The 21,588-nt window shown below is 43.1% G+C and overlaps 1 protein-coding gene across 1 annotated transcript in view; it reads left to right on the top strand.

Annotated features, from left to right (window-relative positions):
- The window catches only part of ADAMTS18 (ADAM metallopeptidase with thrombospondin type 1 motif 18), a 142,169-nt gene that overhangs the window by 105,798 nt on the left and 14,783 nt on the right, over nucleotides 1-21,588 (top strand). The window contains exons 17-19 of the mRNA XM_023245122.2: nucleotides 15,052-15,193; nucleotides 17,410-17,536; nucleotides 20,871-21,075. Of these exons, the coding sequence (XP_023100890.2) occupies nucleotides 15,052-15,193; nucleotides 17,410-17,536; nucleotides 20,871-21,075 (474 nt within the window). The remainder of the gene's footprint in view (nucleotides 1-15,051; nucleotides 15,194-17,409; nucleotides 17,537-20,870; nucleotides 21,076-21,588) is intronic.

Here is a 21,588-nt window from a genome sequence, read left to right as displayed (position 1 = left end):
CCCCTTCTGTGCTTAGTCCTGTGTGAGGCACTGGAGATACATAAATGGCAAAGACATAAATTATGTGGCTAAAACATATAGTCTGTACAGCGTGTGTGTAAAAGGCACAGTCTGTCAAGAGTGAGTTTCGTATGTGGTCGCCATTCTTGTTCGAAGCAGCATGGTCTAGAACAGGGAACATCTAAATAGTTGGCTCCGCCTTCCCTGTGTCACTTGGCGTGAGTCACTTCAACTGTTGTGGGTCCTAATGATTTCCCCAGGCTATCTTTTCCCCTGTATCCTGCGGCACTTTCCCCGAAGGGCTCTTACAGCAGCTCAGACCTCAGGGTAGCAGAAACATGACTTGCCTACTTTTTGTAGCCTCCCACACCGGCACAATACCTGGGACATGGTCGCTGCTCAAAAAACTGTCTCTTGAATAAATGACATCCGGTGATAAAATGTATTCATTCGTGTACAAACAAGAACCTGCTTTCGAAGCTGAGAAGTCCTGCACGGAGGTGACAAATGAAACAAATGAGAAACGCGTTGGGTCACTATGTTGTACACCTGAAATTGATGGAACAGCCTGGGTCAGCTATAGACGCAAATCGTCGTCATCCTAGTAATAACAGCGATACAAGTGAGAGGAGAGCTTCTCTGAGCAAAGTCCGGAGTGACAGGCTGTGAGGCCAGACTTCTCCTCCCCCATTTCAGCCCTTCTGCCCCAAACCACGGTCTGTGATCCAGAGTTCTCTGAAGAGGCCTAAACTTCTGCAGTACACATTTTAAAAACCACTAGGTCTCATCATCTCTTCGGACCAGCCTTAAAACCGTACGGCTGAAAGTTAAGTACAGCGAATAGCATTTAAAGTATTGAAATTGGATCTCCTAAGTTGCATTGGAGGGATCAATATGCTTTTGTAGATGCTTGCCTCTCCCGGAGGAATGATCGCACCTAAGACGTTGCTGCCCGGTTCCCAGCAGACTGAGCTTCACTTGGGAGGGGAGCGACTTGCCTGCCCTTCCAGGGGGGTGGATTTGCCAGATCTTTCCACCCATTTCTGGGCCTTGCCTAGCGCAAGGCAAGGGTAAGGCAGTCCTGGAAATAATTGACTGCTGTCAGTTAACCTCAAGAACTAAGCGCACGGCCTGACACCAAATAAAAGTGTCTTCTGCGTCTGGTTATTTTTCCATGTCAAAACCTTCTAGAATGTCTTCATAGGGAAGCTCAGTTTAAACTAAATGGAAAACAGACCTTCACTTCTATCACTGAGTCACCCGATTTTAAAACGCGGTCTCTGTTACTAGCCTTCGCTCTCCTTGGAACCTTGAGTCTACATGTTTCGACATTGGCAACAGGTGGATGTCAATTTAACCAGTGCCGGCCCCATTGATTTCCTCGGTGGCCAGGGGAAATTCCAAAGGGTAATCAAGGATTTATAGGATTGTCTTCGGTCTTAAATTTTTAAGGCATTATTTAAGCCCATCAATCAAGTTTTTATTTTGAAGCGCATGCATACATATCCATGTAAATGACTTGAAGAAAAGGAGCTAACTTTCATGAGCCTGTATTATGTTTCTGCACAGCCCAGGGAAAAACTACTCATACACACACGCACACACCCCAGCACAGAAAGAAATCAATATTGATTTGGCAATCAGATGCTTTCTGAGATCACTACAGAGACGGTTATTATAAACTAGATAATTTCCACATATTTCTGTTAGTCAGCTTTTTCCCCACAACATAAGTCTGGCATAAAGTCCAAAGAATTTCTCATTGAACTAGTGTGCTCGTTAGTCATTTGAAGGATTGAAAAGTCAGTTTATTTTTTAAGTCTTGAGGATACTATGTATGGACCTCACTGCATTATGTTGATTTGATTGGCTTTGAGAACACGAGGAAAGCTAAATATGTGTTACTTCTGTACCCCACACAGCTAGATTGTGTGTGTGTGTGTGTGTGTGTGTGTGTGTGTGTGTGTGTGGTATAAGGAATTACATTTTGAAGTGGCAGAAATGTGAAAGCTGAACATCAGAGTTGAAATTTACACAGCCTTTATTGAAAAATAGTCATTTAATCTGAAGTACACAGACCCATGTCAAGCTTCTTGAGTAAAGCTGAAAACTTCATGTTTTTCCATGTTGAGATTGAGATATAGGTAATTTAAGGTCACTGACTTTGTTCTTTTTTTTTTTAATGTTTATTTACTTTTGAGAGAGAGAGAGAGAGAGAGAGAGAGAGAGAACAAGTGGGGGAGGGGCAGAGAGAGAGGGAGACACAGAATCCGAAGCAGGCTCCAGGCTCCGAGCTGTCAGCACAGAACCTGACATGGGGCTCGAACTCACAGACCGTGGGATCATGACCTGTGCCCAAGTCGGACGCTTGGCCGACTGAACCACCCAGGTGCCCCACGCTGACTTTGTTCTTTGTTTAAGCAACTGTGCAAAAGGCCAGTTCAGCATCCAGTTTTAAGAGGCCTTGGCAAATGAGAATTAAAAACAAGGGTGCCTGGGTGCCTCAGGCGGTTAAGCCTCCGACTCTTGATCTCAGTGCAGGTCGTGATCTCAGGGTCGTGAGTTCAAGCCCCACAGTGGGCTTTGCACTGGGTGTGAAGTCTACTTAAAAAAAAAAAAAAACGTTAAACACAGAAAGTTATATTTTCATGAGATGTCCCCTTACAGACGACACATTCTTTAGAAATGACTGAAGGTGAGATTTTTTTTGCTCCCTCCTCCTGTCCTTCCCCCTCCCCCTTCCTCCTCTACTTCCTTCTTGCTTTTCTACTTCCTGTCTCCCTCCTTGTCTCTTTCTCCAGCTCCCTGTGTCTCTGTCTCTCTCCCCTCCCCCCTCCCCCCTCCCCCCAACAACCACCAAGTCCTATTCTCTATCAAGGTGCCATGTGGTCAGAGGGAAGGTGCGGAAATTCATCAGGAGTGTTTCATTATAAAGTAACTTCCTCTCGGTCTGATAAACAGCGACTCGGGATGACGTGGTCACACGGGTTGCTACTCGAAGACTGAAAGATGATCACCTTTGTTTTTACAGCATTCATTCCTTTTGTAAAAGGCCTTAAAAGCTCTCTTTTATGTTGAGGACTTCTTCCGTGTGAAGTGGCACGAGGGGGCGTTTAACCCTTGGGAAGCCCGTTGCATTTAATAGCGTAACCGGGGGAGAGTCTGGCCGCTGACCACAGCAGCAGCCTTTGGAATGACAGGAAGTGAGAAACAGGTTAACCCCAGGCCAGTTTCAAGGCAGAAAAAGACATCCAAAGAAAATTACTATAATCAACAACTTCCTCCACGCTTTGGCAAGAGGAGATGACAGGGTGGCGGGGACCAGGTGGGCGAGCACATTGATCAGTGACACGGTGGCCTGTGAGCCCCACCGGCAGACTCTTCCCTTCACATCCAGCTCCTTTCTTGTGACCCCGCCATCTGAATTCTCCCCACGGGAACGGGGCCAGCCTGAGTAAAGATGTGCCGCGAGATAAAACCAGGGTCGGGCAGAGGAGATTAGCCAAGTAGCACGGACTGAGTGAAGACACAAAACACAAACGAGGCAAAGGCGGAATGGAGAATTAATTCGGAACAGATGATACCAACCTCAGACTCCAGAGGACGATTCAGAGGTCCTTTTGTGATGCCACATCATTTGTCTAGATGTTTGCCGTTTGCCATTTGAAGTGTGGACCTCCCGTTAATTCATGGCAAATACTTGTGTGACAGGTTGGAGAACACTATTTCTTTCTCTTCATTAAACTCCGAGGAATGCTGGCAGGTTGAATTAGAAGTGTAGTCGAGGCTCCGAGGGTCCGCCCACACCTTTGAAGCTGCCTCATAGAGGCTTTTCTCAGTCCCCATCAGGGTCTGTGCCTTCCTGCCTCTTGTCGGAGGCAAGTCACATAATAGCAGTGACCATACCTGGTTGTGTTCTTCCAGCTTCGAAGCAAACGGGAAGACAAAGACAGCCAACGGGCTGAGTTGGGACGTCCCAAGTTCTTCCAGCAATCACAGGACCTCGCGAACCCATCAATCCACACCACACAAGCTGTCCCTTCTCTGAGCGGTCACTCCACGTATAACGTGTGGTGCGAGTCGTGGCTTCTCAGGAAGGGCCAGTCTACACAGCATGTTGTATTTCAGTTGCTAAAACAGCGGGTTCAGTGAGACATCTAAATAAACACAGGGGAAAGTGGATTGAAGAGATTAAGAATCACGTATGCTTAAACCAGACATTGGCGCACTCAAGAAATCCAAGTTCCGGGTTCGAACCCCAAGCGCAACGTAAATGCTGTGGCATCCTGTTGAATACCCGTGATAAGTATTACCCACGGCTCCTACAGTTTTTAGAATTTTATGATTATTTTTTAATGTCTGTTTATTATTGAGAGAGACAGTGAGTGAGCAAGGGAGGGACAGAGAGAGAGGAAGACACAGAATCTGAAGCAGGCTTCAGCCTCCGAGCTGTCAGCACAGAGCCCGACGTGGGGCTCGAACTCAAGAACTGTGAGTTGATGACCTGAGCTGCAGTCGAACACTTAACTCACTGAGCCACCCAGACGCCCCAGTTTTTAGAATTTATGGTAAGGTCCTAGACATTGTGTTCCAGAGTTTGAGAGACAGTGTTGTAAGAGATAAGATGTCAAGTTTTGGAGTCAGACGGTATCAGAGACTTGAGTCCAGGGTTGCTACTTAACTAGCTAGAGACCCTGTAATTGGTTTATTTATTCATGGTGCCAGGGTAAGACTAGCCCTCAGCTTCCTGGTGATATTGTGATCAACTGTAGATGATACACGTGCAATACTTTGGCAACAATAACTATTATAAGCATCCCTGTTCTTGTTTTTAAAGCAATCAGACACGTTTGGAGGACAAGAAACTAGCTTTCTAGCTTGCGTTAATTACAAAGCCAGTCTTTAAAGCCTATCCATAACTCTGATTTACATGGGAGAAATCAGACAACTTTTTTGTTAGCTTTAATGTAAAAAAAAAAAAAAAAGCCTTCAATTACAAAAAATGCAAAACGGGTTAAAGGCATTTATCATTTTAACATTAAAAAAAGTGGGAGCAAAAACAGAAAAAAAAAAAAAAAAGAAAACTGCTTACCCAAGATTACTCAATGTGTCCTTTGTTTTAACTTTGTGTGCCTGAGGCAGAAACCGAACCCCCCTCCTGCAGAGGGCAGTTGGTAGAGTCCAGCCTGTCTGTGGTTTTCCAACTTAAGAAGCTGTAAATTTTATAACTCCGCACCCTGCGGTCAAAGCTGCTGAATGTTGTGTCTGAAGTCAGGTGGTTCGTGTGTTAAAGGTAGACATTAAACAGTTCTGAGGACCTGGAAGCAGTTAGGGAGGTTGCTTGCCAGCTGTAAATTAGAGACCCAGTGCCAGTTGGCTGGAAAATTCTCTGGACGAAGTCCAGTTAAGTAGACTGAATCACTGGCGGTCTTTCTAAATTTGTGCATTTAACAGCTTACCGTCCAGCCTGACAGGCGGTGCGGGGCAGCTGGAACCAGCAGTATCGTGATCTTGTGCCGCGGGCAGGGGACAGGGGCATCCCCGTGACCGGGAGGGCTTTTGCGTTCTCCACCGGTGCCGCGAACAGTCAGCGACCGCTTTTGACAAGGCCACTGAGGATGGCTTAACATAGACGTGCGTGGCGGGAATGACCATTTTCAAATCGCGCCTCGTCCCAGACGCGTTCCTGAGCCTTCACGGGGGCAGTTAGAGCCTCAGCTGTGTGGTTATCACATCACGTTCCTGCTCTCCAGGTTCTGGGCATGGGGGTCAGGGGGGACAGGCGGGCGGCCTGTGGTCAAGGGCATGGCCAGGGTCACACTGAGTGCTTCCGTGCTGGCACACCTGAACAGAGGCCATAGTGTCTACGTAGGAGGGGCAGGTGACGTCATTGTTAGACCACAGGGTCGTTTAGAATTTGGAAGAGCTAAAATTGTGTCTTAAAACTGATGCAGGTGACAGCCTTAAGGTCACGGGCAAAGCTGTCCTCGTGGATGTGGGACCTGCCAAGTCCCCGCTGCCTCGTGCTCGGAAGGGCTCTGTGTTCGGTTCAGTGCTCTCCCATCACCACCTTGAAATTCTTAATAATTTTTCTAAGCGAGGGGCCTTGCATTTTCATTTTGCGCTGGGCCCCACAATTTATGTAGCCATTCTTTAGGGGAGGGTTGATTTTTTTTTTTTTAACCAAGTCCTGTCTTTTTGAGAACGGGGTACGAGCAGGGCCAAAGAGATTCTGTTAGGTAGGCAGACAGCCTCTTTCCACGGGACTCTTTGCTGACATCAAACAGTGAGAAGAAGATTCCTGCACATCCTGCTCTTGGTTACTTTTCTCCTCAATACAGGGTAAAGAAAAGGGCAGAGAACACTTTATTGAGAAGCAAATAATATGTTCCAATTGGCAAATACTCGTCTTTCATATACTTGGCCTTGCTGTCTTTCTGTTTAAATAGTCACTGTCTTTCAGAGGCCTTTATGAGCTGATGTTAAACTCTTAGGTCAGCTTTCGGCTGGTTTCTACAAATATTGTCTTTTAGCCTACGTCGTTGCACATATGACTCTGTGTGTGAATTTCCAGCTACATCGACATTACAGTCAAGCCTTAAGTCCTTTTATTTTTTCAAGTTGAGAATCTTTTATTTATTTATGCATTCGCTGAATGCATTAGTACGTTGAACAAACAAAATGTAAGTGATACCTCCTACATGCCATATATTATACGGATATATTCCTATAATCTTGTGAATACTTAAAGTAAGTTGTGTAAGTTATTTCTCTTCTTGTTTTGGCTGGATAAGGCAACTTTGTATTACTTTGATAACAGGAAATGGATTAGTTGCCTTCTTGGGGTCAAATCTGTTTGCTGCTGCTGTTTTTACTTTTAGCTCAAGAATTTTACTCTTCAAGTTAATTCTTACTCTTCTCAATCTATTCCAAAAAAGTAGAAAGGGAAGGAAACTTTCCAAATTGGTTCTGTGAAGTCGGCATTACCTTGGTACCAAAACCACATAAAGACTCCACACACAAAAAAGACAACTACAGGCCAAATCTCTGATAGGTATATGCAAAAATCCTCAGTGAAATAATGGCTGACCGAATCCATCAGTACGTTTAAAATATCATTCACCACGATCAAGTGGGATTTATTCCCGGGATGCCAGGGTGGTTCAATATTTGCAAATCAATCAATGTGACACATAGCAGTAAGAAAAAAAGGAAGAACCATATGATCATGTCAATAGACACAGAAAAAGCATGTGACAAAGTACCACATCCATTCATATAACAGCCCTCAACAAAGTAGGTTTAGAGGAAACATACCTCAAAATACTAAAGGCCAGATGGGGAAAACCCCTAGCTAACATCATCCTCAAGAGGGAAAAGAACTGAGAACTTTCCTGCTAGTGTCAGGAACAAGACAGGAATGTCCACTTTGATCACTTTTTCTCAACAGAGTCCTGGGAGTCCTAGCTGCAGCAATCACACAACAAAAAGAAATAAAAGGCATCCAGATCGGGGCGCCTGGGGGGGCTCAGTCAGTTAAGTCCGACTCTTGATTTTGGCTCAGGTCATGATCTCATGGTTCATGGGATCGAGCCCCACATTGATGTAAGCATGGAGCCTGCTTGGATTCTCTCTCTCTCACTCTCTCTGTCCCTCCCCAATGTGTGTTCACATGCACACGCTCTCTCTCCCGCTCTCAAAAACGAACATTAAAAAAAAAGGCATCCAGATCAGCAAGAAAGAAGTGACATTTTCACTACTTGCAGATGACATGATACCATAGTCGGCAAACCCTAAAGATTCCAGCCAAAACTGCTAGAACTGATACAGAATCAGTGTACAAAAATCTGTTGCTTTTCTATACACCAATAAGGAAGCGGCAGAGAAGAGAAATTAAGGAATCGGTTCCATTTATAATTGGACCAAAAATAATAAGGAATAAACCAAAGAGGTAAAAGGCCTGTACTCTGAAAAGTATAAAACACCGAGGAAAGAAATACAAGATGACACAAAGGAATGGAAAAACATTCCGTGCTCGTGGATAGGAAGAACAAATTTTCTTAAAATGTCAATACTACCCAAAGCAAGCTACACACTTAGTGTAATCCCTTTCAAAATACCAACAGCATTTTTTCACAGAGCCAGAACAGACAATCCTAAAATTTGTATGGAACCACAAAAGACCCTGAATAACCACAGCAATCCTGAAAAAGAAACCAAAAGCTGGAAGCATCACAATTCTGGACTTCAAGCTATATTACAAAGCTGTAGCAATCAAACAGTATGGTACTGGCACAAAAATAGACATATAGACGGACACCTGGGTGGCTCAGTCAGTTAAGCATCCAACTTCGGTTCGGGTCATGATATCACGGTTTGTGAGTTCAAACCCCATGTTGGGTTCTGCGCTGACAGCTTGGACCCTGCTGCAGATTCTCTGTCTCTCTGTTGTCTCTCTCTCTCTCTCTCTGTCTCTCTCTCTCTCTCTCTCTCTGCCCCTCCCCTGCTCATTTGCTCTCTCTCAAAAATAAATAAATAAATAAACATTTAAAAAAAAATAGACACATAGCTCACTGGAACAGAATAGAAAGGCCAGAAATGAACTCACAGTTACATTGTCAAGTAATTTTTGACAAAGCATGAAGAATATCTCATGGGAAAAATCTCTTCAATAAATGGTGCTGGGAAAACCAGACAGCGACATGCAGAAGAATGAAACTGGACCACTTCTTATACCATACACAAAAATAAATTCAAAATTGATGAAAGACCAAAATGTGAGACCTGAAAACATACAAATTCTAGAGGAGAACACAGGCAGTAACTTCTTTGACATCAGCCGTAGCAATTTCTTTCTAGATACGTCTCCTGAAGCAAGGAAAGCAAAAGCAAAAATAAACTAGTAGGACTACCTCAAGATGAAAAGCATCTGCACAGCAAAGGAAATAATCAGCAAAATTAAGGTATGCATATCCAATAAAGGGTTAGTATCTAAATTATACAAGGACCTTATAAAACTCAACCCTTCAAAACCAAATAATCCAATTTGAAAAATGGACAGAAGACGTGAACATTTTCCGAAGAAAATGACCATCCAGATGGTCAACCGACGTGTGGAAAGATGCTCAACGCACTCATCATTAGGAAAATACAAATCAAAACTACAATGAGATACCACCTCACGTCTGTCCAAAGGGCTAAAATCAACCACCCAAGAAACAACAGGGGTTGGTGAGGATGCAGAGAAAAGCTAACCCTCTTGCACAGTTGGTGCCGAATGCAAATCGATGCAGCCACTGTGGAAAACAGTATGGAGGTCCCTCAAAGAGTTAATAATAGAACTACCTGATGATCCAGCAGTTGTACTACTGTTTACCCAGAGAATACAAAAACCCTAATTCAGAGTGTTCCATGCACCCTGATGTTTATAGCAGCATTATCTACAATAGCCAAATAATGGAACAGCCCGAGTGTCCATTGGCTGATGAGTGGATCAAGAAGAGGTGGTAAATATATACAATGGAATATTACTCAGCCATCAAAAGAGTGAAATCTTGCCATTCTCAATGACATGGATGGAGCTAGAAAGTATTAAGCTTAGTGAAAGAACTCAGAGAAACAAATACATTACGATTGCACTCATGTGGAATTTAAGAAACAAAACAAATGAGCAAAGGGGGAAAAAGAGACAAACCAAGAAACAAACTCTTAACTACAGAGAACAAACGGATGGTTACCAGAGTGGAGGTGGGTAGGGGAGTGGCTTGAACAAGGTGATGGGGATTAAGGAGTGCACTTGCTGTGATGAGCACTGGGTGATGTATGGAAGTATTGAGTCACTATATTGTACATTTGAGACAAATATTATACTGTATGTTAGCTAACTGGAACTTAAACGAAAACTTCAAAAAGTTTTTAAGAAGAATCTTACTCTTCATAGGATCCTTACATAATTTTAAGTTGAGGGAAGGCATGTGGGAAACTCAATATAAAAGTGGGCCTCTTTGGGGGGAATAGAAATCTTCAAAGAAAACATAAGTTCTCTTTGTTGTTTTGTGGCTTCTTTGGTGAAATCATCCCCAAGATACTCTATTAATTAAATGACAGCTGCAAAGCTTCTTTAGGTAGTCATGTGATCTGCTCCCCATCCCAATTTTCACAGCAGCATTTAATTTTCCTTTGCAGGGCCTAAGACACTTTGTTTTTAATCCCTTAAATCACTGTCAGAAAATTATTTTTATAATAATAAAACAGCAGCCTTATCTCCTGTCCTGGAGAATATGGCTTCTCTGTATCCCTAGAGTGCCATGGCCATGGAAATCAGAAGAGATGATGATGGTAGCTCGGACCTGGGAAGCAACAGTAGTGATAGACAAAGTGAGACATGGTCAGGTAGGAGGTCCACTGAACATAAGAATAACGCCACTTCCTGGTTGATTAGATGCAGGTGTGAGAAAAAGAGAGGAGGTTGGGGTGCTTTTAACTTCTTATTTTGGCCTGAACAATTGGAAGGACTGGTCGCCATTTCGTAGGGTTGTGAAGAGTGGAGTACAGGGAGGCAAATCATGAGTTCAATGTTGTACGTTGATATGCCTTGTAAACATTCGAGTAGAGATGCTCCGGAGGCAGCTGAATGTGTGAATATGGACATCAGAGGATGGCTTTCATATCCAGCTCTGCTGTCCAGTAGGGCAGCCACTATCCACACATGGTTATCTAGGTTTGGATTTAAGCCACATGTAAAGGTTTATTTAGTCACAGGAGTATGCCAGTACTCAATAGCCACAGGTGGCTTGTGACCACCATATGACAGGATCATACTACACTAGCATTGTTGCAGAATGTTGCGTTGGAAAGTATGGTGAGGAGTTACGAATCTGGGAGTGGTCAGCATGTCGATTGTCCTTAAAATCAGAGCACAGGATGAAATCACCCATGGAGTGAGCCTTGATAAACAAGAGGTCAAGAGGTCGGAGGTCACTTTGATAATGAAGAGTTAGGAGATGAGGAGGATTCAGCCAAGGAGACTAGGAGTGAAGGTCTGCGAGGCAGGAAAAGAACTGAGAGAATGGGTTTCTGGTGGCGACGCAAGGAGGAAGTGATCCACTGTGTCTCGTGCTGGTGATTGAGTAAGAGGAGGCCCATCGACTATTGGATGTGGCAGGGTGCCCTTGAAAGAGCGGTTTCAGTGATGTGCTGAGGAGGGCCGCCTGGTCCAGAAAGATCATGGGGGAATGAGAAAGGACTCACTGAGGGATTTTTGCTATAAAGGGAATCAGTGAAATGGGACCTGAGCTGGAGAGAGATGTGGAGATGAGATCATTTTTAGGAGAGAGAAAATAGCATGCTTGGATGCTGATGGGAATGATCTAGTAGGGAAATTTCAGTAAGGCTCAAGAGAAGGGGGCACTTTTAGTAGATGAGGGCGGATGGAACCCAGAGCATAGTGGAGAATTGGGACCAAGATAAGAGGTAGGGTAGGGTAGAGTAGAGTAAGAAGAGGAGAGATGGAAGGTGTGAGTACAGATGCAGAAACAGGCTTGACAGGGAGATTGTGTAAATTCTCTTCTTGGTAGCATTGATTTTCTTCTTGTTGGCAATGTTGATAAGTCTCTATGGGTAGCGTTACTGGAGGCTGAGGGAAACTTGACATCTTGGTTGGTTTTCCTTGTTTAATAGTAATGACACTTGGATGTGGTTAATTTTTTTTCATTTTCTTAAACACATCCTGCCGTTCACAGCAACATTTAAAAATGTTTTACGTGAAACCACAAGCCATGTATGGCTTAGGATCTAGAGTCTGTCTAAAAAGTGAAAGTAGAATATATTTTCAATGCCCATTGAAAGTGTGTTAAACCATTCTTAAGTCACCAGAAGTCTTTGAAACTCAAAAGGCAAGAACTAATACGTATGTATTTTGAACTTTCTTTGCATTTCCACTGCGGTCGTCTTCGCCCTATGGTAACAGAAGTCAGGATCTAGTTTGAATGGGGAGAATGGGGTGGTGTTAGGAAGTGGAAGTGAGTGGATTTCCTTCTCTGTCATGCATAAGACCTGAGTATGTCCCCCTTACACCTGTGTGTGATACAGCCCCACGTATTGTAAAATCATCCTGCCTCGTGGGCGCCATAGCTCACTATAGTTCTTACATAGCTTGCCTATATTTTACTGCCACACATGTACAGGTGCACTGTATTACTTTCTCCCTATGAAATCTCTGGACAAAGAGATTTCACATAAAGAGATATGGCACCAAGAAAATAGAAACCCAAAGTATTACATGTAAGATACCACTTTAATTGAAGGAGAAATTGAGTTAAGTATCAGTGAGCATCAATCAATCTTATTTTCTAAATGTAACACTTCTCCCAAAATTCTAGTTTGATCGGGAACCAAACTCTAAATTGTCTGTTTATGTAATATCACGTGAACAGAACAGAAACACAGCGAAATCTCAAATGAGGAAAGCATACTATGTACTATTCATACAAAATGTCTTAAGTGTTATAATTAAACACATGATTCCAAGAACGGCTGTATGACACAGCTCTGAAAAGAAGAAAAAGACTAGAGGGTTCTTCAGAAGTAAGGCTTCTAGGACCTTGATTTTGAGGTTTTCCTTGGTGACTCATGAAAAACTAATGAGAATATCTGTCCATTTTAATGGTATTACCTGTTGTGTTTTGTTTTGTTTTGTTTTGTTTGGGATGGAGCTAGGGGAACAAAGACCCGTTTGTTAGCGTTTTGGTTGTTTCTGGGAGGCAACACGATTCATTTTGCTGTACAACAAATGATGTTCACACCGTGCAATCTTCAGAGTAAGCCGTGATACTCCTGGAGACATTTAAACTAATAGCAAAGTGGAAACCATGGCGTAGCATCCCGAGCCGTGGTCTGGTGTAATGGAGGTCCCTGAACAGCTGCCATCCACCCAACTCTAATTCAAGTGGGATCCCACCAGACAGAGAGAGAGCCAGGGCTTCCTATTTTTAACTGGAAATCTGCTTTGCCTTTTGGGCATGAATGCCCGGTCCTAGCAGTAAAGAATTTTCCACAAGACTCATGGGGGTGGGGGGGGGGGGGAGAAGCAGCTATTTATACTCATGTTTGAGATTAAAAGAAGGGGGAAAAAGCAGTATTAAGAAGAGAGAACATCAGGAAGGGGGGCAAATATTGTTTGCCTACACTAACAACGAGGTGATAGATTGCAATATTTAGGCACATTGGTGGTCCTACATGTATTTTAAGCTCGTTCCCTAGTCACCTGTGTGATCTAGCACACATTCTTTCTTGTTTTTTCCTATGAAAAAATAAGCAGCTACGTTAGAGAGTTATCATAGGCATGTTTTGAGATGATGCATAGAAAATGCCCAGCCGAAGGCCTGACGTGTAGAAAGTGCCAGTAAATGATTGCTCTCAAAGTAGTCAGACCTTTTAGGGTCAGATTTATCCTAAGTCCTTGTCCTTTTTTTTTTTTTTTTAAAGTTTTTATTCAAATTGCAGTTAGATAAGTTTTTATTCAAATTGCAGTTAGATAACATACAGTGTACTATTCGTTTCAGGCGTACAATATAGTGACTCAACACTTGGTACGTTACCTGGTGCCCATTACAACAAATGCCCTCCTTAATCCCCACCACCTATTTTCCCCATTCCCCCACCTCTTCCCTTCTGGTAACCATCACTTTGTTCTCTGTAGTTAAGAGTCTGATTCTTGGTTTCCCCTCTCTTTTTTTCCCCCTTTGCTCATCTGTTTTGTTTCTTAAATTCCACATATGAGTGAAATCATAATGTATTTGTCTTTCTTTGACTTCTGTCACTTAGCGTAAGACTCTCTGGCTCCATCCATGTCATTGCAAATGGCAAAATTTCATTCTTTTCTATGGCTGAGTAATAGTCCATTCTATGTGTAAATACCACTTCTTCTGTGTTCATTCGTCAATCGGTAGACACTTGGACTATTTCCATAATTTGGCTACTGTAAGCACTATAAATGTTAGGGTGCACGTATGCCTTTGGAGTAGTATTTTTGTATTCTTTGACTAAATATCTAATAGTGCGATTGCTGGATCATCAGGTAGTTCCGTTGTTAATTTTTTGAGGAACTGCCATACTGTTTTCCACAGTAGCCACACCAGTTTGCATTCCCACCAATAGTACAAGAAGGTTCCCCTCTCTCCATATCCTCGCCAACACCTGTTGTTTCTTGGGTTGTTGACTTTAGCCATCCACAGATGTGAGGTGATAACTCATTGTCATTTAGGTTTGCATTTCCCTAATGATCGGTGATGTTGAACATCTTTTCATGTATCCTAGGTCCTTGTCCTTTTGAGATTAAATCCATTCCAGTATACATATTAGCAACCCTTACTTCTCCTGGTTTTGTTTTGTTTTGTTTTTGTATTATCTATTTATTCTGGTACACAGTCAATGCAGCCAAGAGCCACATTCTCTTTGAATAAATTTTCTTTGGAAATCCTATTGCAATCTTGCTTGGATTCTAAGTTGATGATCGGCAACTCTAAGCGGGGTATTCTATGGTTTTTAGAGTGTCACCCTTGTGTCCAGCTTCTCCTGGAACAAAGGAGAAGTTTGGGCCCAGGAGGAATCATAAAAACATATATACAGAGATTCAGTTTTAACCATTACCTGTGAGGCACCAACATGTGTTTCTACCTAGGTTTCAAGTTTAATGGGAAAGTTGAGACCTCATAATAGAACCTTATTTCCTTCGATACATTAGAATATTTTTCTTTTGCTTTGTTAATGGATATACCTAGAGTTGAGGGTTGTGGGCTTAGAGCAAAGGTCAAGTCACGTTTCTCCATTTAGCATCTCTCTAAATCCCAGCTTTGATGATATGGACACACTCATTTTAAAATATCAAGGGAAGACTTTAAAATCGACATAAAACATACTTGGGAGCAATGATGTGAGCCAACTTTAAGGTCAAAATGTCATACGAATACCTTTAAAGTGTTCGGTGAGATTTCTGGAATTTCGGGCTCTGACCTGTCTCTTGATCTCTGGTTTGTATCTTACACTGTCCAGGTCCTGATGCAAGGCAAAAATCCGGGGATAGCTTGGAAGTATGCACTTCCCAAGGTCATGAATGGAACTCATCCGGCCTCAAAAAGGCACAGTCACGCCTGGAGTACGGTGCAGTCTCAGTGCTCTGCGACCTGCGGTGGAGGTAGCCGATTTCCTGATTCTACCTTCCAAGTCTTTTCTCAAAGCGGGTTCTTTGATCTCACACATCTTACATGTACGATGTAAATAAGCAACAGAAAAATCGCCTTCTATGGGAACCATCCCGGTAAAAAACGTTATTGTACTGTTTGAGGATTTTCCTAGGTAGAAGGGAACCAAGGCTCACACAACTCAAGGTCTTCATAACCAGGACTCAACAGTTATATATCCGAAATCTATGGGGGGTGGGCGGAAATTTACAAAGTATATATTTATTTGTATTTGTATTTTTATTTTATATCTATTTATTTGTATTTCATTTAGCTTCTCCCTACCCTGACTTCTCTGTTGCTAAGAACCTCCCACTGAGGCTTGCGGAAGGCAGGCTCAAAACCAGCAAGAACATACACAAGGCAACTGCAAGGCATCCGTCTGAAACACAGGCATTGTGTCATTCCATTCCCTCCAGGGGGAGGCCAGCAAAGTCTCTCTCGGGAGCGAAGTTTGTTAAATCCGAGAAATCGGCCTCCTAAGGGAGGGAAAACCACAGCCATCCTCTCAGGGAGCCGAAGGCAAGCATTTTATCTAGATCCAAAGATACCACGTATCTGTGCGTCAGTCAGTCTTTGTCACACGTGCCCCTTCGAGAAGAAGAATGGAAGTCCATAAAGAGATCCGTGAAGCCAAAGCATCAGTGCTGGTCATTCATTTTTCTCATTCTCAGAGCATCTGATACAGTGGGTCTCCCTACTGTGTCCTATTGCCCTAAGCACCGTGGGGCATCTTGGAACCAGACACAGAGCCGAAATACAGAAAATGAAGAAATTCTTATGTCTGTAAGGCCTCTTCAGGTACTCGTGCTAAGTAACAAAACATGAGGAAATACTTATTTTTAATAGATTAAATGAGTAAAAGGGAATACATTTTTAGAGAAATAAAGGGGATTAAGAGTACACCTATCCTGATGAGCACCAGGTAATGTATAGGATTGTCGAATCCTCATGTGGTGCACCTGAAGCTAATACACTGCTGTACGTTAGTTATACTTGAGGAGAAAAGAAAAAAAAATGGAGAAATACCCAAAGAAGTAATAAATTTTTATTAATAAACACTTTGAAGGCTCTATGCTGTGCAGAAGAAAAATAATTTTCCCTAATCCTTTAATCTGCAAATGCCAACGTTAATACGTTGCTCTGTGTCATTCTATTATTCTCTTATGCAAACATAAAAACACGTGCATTCAATGTTCTCAGACACATGCCACAAAGATCATTTTGTCTACTTTTTTTACTGCACAGAAACCATGCCATAGATACCTGTTGACCCTATGCTTTTTTTCACTTAAATTATGAGCAGTTTTTCACATACCGAATGCTCTTTGAGATCATTTGCAATAACTTCCTGCTATTCCCGGGAAAGCACAGTTCCTTGGGAGGGAGAGAGAGTCAATCCATTTTCCATTCATGGAGAACAAGTCCATCCAAAGGGAGGATGCTGGAGAAGTGCACTGTGGGATTCTCCCCTTGGCTGGATTTAGCAGTCCCTTCACGAAACTTACAGACCGCGATGTGTCTGAGGCATATGAGAAGGAGAGTCCAAATGAATGCATGCTCTGGAAGTAAACAATTAAGTTTAGGGAATCCCAATATGGTTTTGGTGACCGACCTTAACCTAATCATGATCACAAGAGTGACTTTTCATCGTTTCTCGGATGCCATCGTAAGGAAACGTACCATGTAAATAGAAACAAACCGAATTCACAGAGGAGGCAGCCTTCGTATTTGGAGAGCTGACAGATAAAATTATTCACACAAAAAATATGTGCCTCTGATGAGAAGTCCTGAGATGGATACTGCAAGCCAGACAACGGGTCCCACTAAAGCAAAACAAAACAAAACAAAGCAAAACAAACAAACAAAAACCCCAAAATGTGGTATTTATCACTTCATGGTTCGGGAATCCGCACCAGTCTTAAAACCCAAGAAGCTACACATTAAAATCATTAAAACATGAAAGCTATTATCTTGGGGGGTGGGGGGTGGGGAGAATGGGATTCAAATGAGTTGCAGATTTTATCAAAAGGAGGTGTTGTCATGCAGTATTTGGATTCCATACCTTGAGTTCAACATCAGAATCCTGGTAAGTCAGAAGCTAAACATGGAAATGAAATCGAACTGGTTATCTGTGATTTTCACGTTGTAACTTCTGATGTCTTATTAGGTTACATAAGCGTAAAGGCCATTTGCTTACGAGATCAAAACACTCAAGTCAGTTCCTCCTTCTGCAACGCAAGAACCAAGCCAGCAACGGAACCCAAAATATGCAATGCTTTCTCCTGCCCTGCTTAGTAAGTCATCTGGAAATGTCTTTCTGGCTATGTTTGTACTTGTATTTTCTTATTGTTGATATGAGAATATTGAAACCCACTGCCGGTCCTTCTGATCAAAAGTGACTCAGGGAGAGACAGAGTGCCCAAAAAAGTGACAGAGGAAAACAGGACATTTGAGGTGAAAATGTGTAACTCGAAAGACACAAGTTTGCCTTAGACATGCGTTTTAACTCTGGCTGTACGAACCTAACCCTGGGATTTAAAGGTGTCTTTCATTTTTCTCTTTAAATCTTTACATAGAGACCCCTCTGAACTAAAACAGATACTTAAATAACACTAAATCCTATATTGGTTGAATTTACATGTGGTTGTGTGTTTAACTTTCATATAGTCATCCAAGAATTTAACAATCATAATACTATGCAGACCATGAAACCCCAAATGCAAATTACACAGTAGCAAGTCACAAAATAAAAAGAAAGGGTAGAGTCCAAGTGGTAATCCACTTCTGATGATGGAACTCTATGGGGATCTCGGTGGGTTTGTTTTTTGGATGGATTTTAGCCACACTATTGTTTGGACGCTAATTTTAAGTAATCTTCCCAGCCGAATGGAGTCTTTTGTGTGACTTATCTTCTGCCAAATGTATTTATAGAGAATTGACAGAGTTTCTTCTAAAGCAGCGTTGTGTTCACTAATGTTTCAGATCATCTTAATAAGTAGTGTTTGCTCTGCGGTGATGCAATTATATTGCACAATCTTTTCATACACGTACATACATTTTTCCCTTGTAAGAGCACGTTTGTCATAATTGTTTTGCGCTTCAGCTATTCACCAATCCCGTATGCCCATGTGTCAACCTAGTTTTTCTCACAGAATCTGGAACCAGCTGTATCCTGAACACCAAGAGTAGAAAGAAATTTGGTGGGCTTCCATGGATTTTTTTTTCCCATTTTGCTAATAAGACATGGTTACCAGACAGTGTTATTGACCCTTGTGGAGTAAGGTGTCGTCTTTAGATGGTGCGCGTGTATTTGTGTGCGTGGGACGTGTGAGTTTGCTTGAATGGCGTGCTGATGTTTTCTGATTTTAAGCCTACTTCCCATTGTTGCTTATTTCTGCCAAGCAAAAAAAGGACCCCATTCATATGTACATCTGTGAAAAGGGAGAGAGCCTTGCTCATGCCTGACTTCTAGAACTTCCGTGATGGCCACGTGTAGAAATTCCACTCTGCAGTGACCAGTTTACTAGCTATTTAAAAGCAGAACAGCCCTCTCATTGGCTCTGCAGGATTAGAGTGATGTAATGGGCGGGATCTTCTGCTCTGTTCCTTTCTTCTCCACCATATCATTTATAGCTTTATGTTTTCTGTTGGAATAATGGGACCCTCGGTGACTGTTTTTCCCCAGAGATACACTGGCAGTGAGGTCTGAGACTGTTCGAGTTACAAGGACAGAGGAGTTCATCCAGTCTAACTGTGTTGTTTTCCCACATAACCACCATGTCATAGGCACTGACTGGAGGCCAGGCTGGATCTGGAGAAATTGTAGCTCCTCCCATCAGGGAACTCATAATGTAACGCAAGAACTGGGAGTGTAAGGCAGTAATTGAGATGCAGTGAGATACGGGCTGTGAGGTCTTATGAATAGAAAACGCAGCCAGGGGAAAATGGACAGCGTTAGAAGCTGGGCTTTGAGGTAGGGTTCAGAGGGACTGAGGACAGATGGAGAGGGAGCCTAGGGCCCACGTGTGCACAACCATGAAGGTCATGAGGAAAGTCCACCTGTGTTGTGCTCTTTCCATACTTTTACAGACTCACCATATTTGCCGCATGAGGGAAAAACTTGAATCGGGTAGACGAAAATCCCATCTTTATAGGAGAATGCTGAAACTAATAATTTCCTAATAGGTGTGTTTTCTTTACGTCCTACAAGATGCGAATAACTCTACAAATAAGGAATTATTTCATTTTGGATTCTCTTTCTTTAAGTTAATAGGGATTATGCAGTGTTTTAGAACACGTGTCATCTAGAACTCACGTGCTAAATTCTCTGGACTGAAGGGAAGGTTTTTAATTTCACGCATCAGGCTGGTGGGAGAAACCAGAGGAGAACATTGTATGACTAGTAAATGTGGCAGAAAGGCAAAGGCAAAACAGAAACGTTATTTGACCTCAGTGATGGTTTGTTTCTGGAAATGAAATTTAGAACACTGGTAAGCCCACCTCAGTTTTAGACAGCGCTCCTGTGACTGAAATGTGTAAGATCTTATCTCGCGGATCTTTTTTATGCCAGGCCTTCAAATCCTAGAATCTCAATTAGTCGAATGCAGTGATCGGAAAGGTTACTAGTTTCAGTGCATCACCCTTCAAATTCACGCCAAGTCTCAGCTGTGATAAAAGTGATCTGGCAATCTTTCTTTTTTTTTTTTTTAAGTCTATTTTTATTTATTTTGAGAGAGAGAGAGCACACGGGAGAGGGGCATAGAGAGCAAAAAAGAGAGAGAATCCCAAGCGAGCTCCCAGCTGTCACCACAGAGCCCGACCCGGGGCTCGAACTGACCAACTGTGAGATCATGACCTGAGCTGAGATCAAGAGTCAGATGCTTAACCAACTGACCCACCCAGGCGCCCCCACGGCAATCTTTCAATAAAGAACACAAGGTTATGTCTCTCAAGCATTCATAAAGTTTAAGAGTAGCCAGAAAAGTTAGTTGGGGGAAGTGCGTACTTAGAAATGGCCACCTCTGAATGTGCCCCTGTCTCCTGCACGCATGTGTGATGCTTGTGCACACCTCCCCCCTCCCCTCCTGCAACCCTCCTTCCCTCTCCCGTCCCACCCCTTCCCCCTCTCGTTAATCGCTCTTCCCTTAGTTTAACTGCTGTACTTTGTATTAATTTCTCTTGTGGCGAGTGTCACATAGTACCGTCTTTGTTCACATGTCCACCTCATCACTGTGTTGTAGGCTCCTTAATGGAAACAACATTGCCTCGTTCATTTTTCCAAGCCTGATGCTTAGGAGAGTCCTTGGCACAAAGGGAAGACCCCAGTAGACTTGGCTGAATGAATGAATTGCTCGGGTCTCCAAAGGGTACACGTCTCTCCCCTTGCCGAGGGCAGGAATGTGGTTTTGCCCAAAAGTGTGTTGTGATTTCATGTGACTCCCTATCCCTGGGCCACACTAGCATAGGCTTCAAAACCTGTGGAAGAAGAATTATTCTGAACTGCCCTTATGGGTTCTAAAATTGATGGAAGACTTTTATCAGGTGGTTAAATCTTAGGCGGTAATTGCTTTGAAAAGGATGGTCCAAAATCTTAGCTTCATTGGAAGTCATGTCATTTTTCACTGCAAGCTGGAAGCCAGGCGAATGGAGCGTGTGCAGCAGGTCATGTGCGGGGGGCCAGCAGAGCAGGAAGATCCAGTGTGTCCAGAAGAAGCCGTTCCAGAAGGAGGAAGCAGTGTTACATTCTCTCTGCCCAGTGAGCACGCCCACTCAGGTGCGAGTCTGCAACAGTCATGCCTGCCCTCCAGAATGGAGCCTTGGACCCTGGTCTCAGGTAAGTGGGCACGAATTGGAGTCATGAGTCTTGTTTCCTGTGGACAAAGAAAGTGGCAAAAACAGGGGTGTTGGCTCCCCCAGGAGGCACTCAGCTTTTATGCTTTCCTGGGCATCACACTGAGTTAGCGTGATGAGGCATTCTCATGTGTGTTTTTTGTGATTGCATCCTGTAGATTAGGAACCCATGCACAACATCTTAAGGTCTTACTTAGAAGTCTAGAGAGTAGAGTACGGCGGGCACTCAGGCTAGGCTGTAGAGCACAGCTGGAAAGGATTGGAGTGTCCGTGGATTGGCAGACGAAATGGCTACTGATTTCTCCAAAGCACATGGAAAATGCAGATACAAAGAAGGTGGCGTAGGAAGGATATTCAACTCTTGCTTGGTGGGGAAGAGTCGCAGGGTTAGAGGGATACAGAGGGGAGTCAGGCATAAAATTTCCTATTGTCACAAACTCTCAGTGAAAGGTAGAAAATCATGAAATCAGCAGAGGCATAGAGCCACCGGCCATTC

This window comes from Felis catus, chromosome E2 (genome assembly GCF_018350175.1).
Source record: "Felis catus isolate Fca126 chromosome E2, F.catus_Fca126_mat1.0, whole genome shotgun sequence".
Lineage (NCBI taxonomy): Eukaryota > Metazoa > Chordata > Mammalia > Carnivora > Felidae > Felis > Felis catus.
This window is presented reverse-complemented; position numbering and strand designations above follow the sequence as displayed.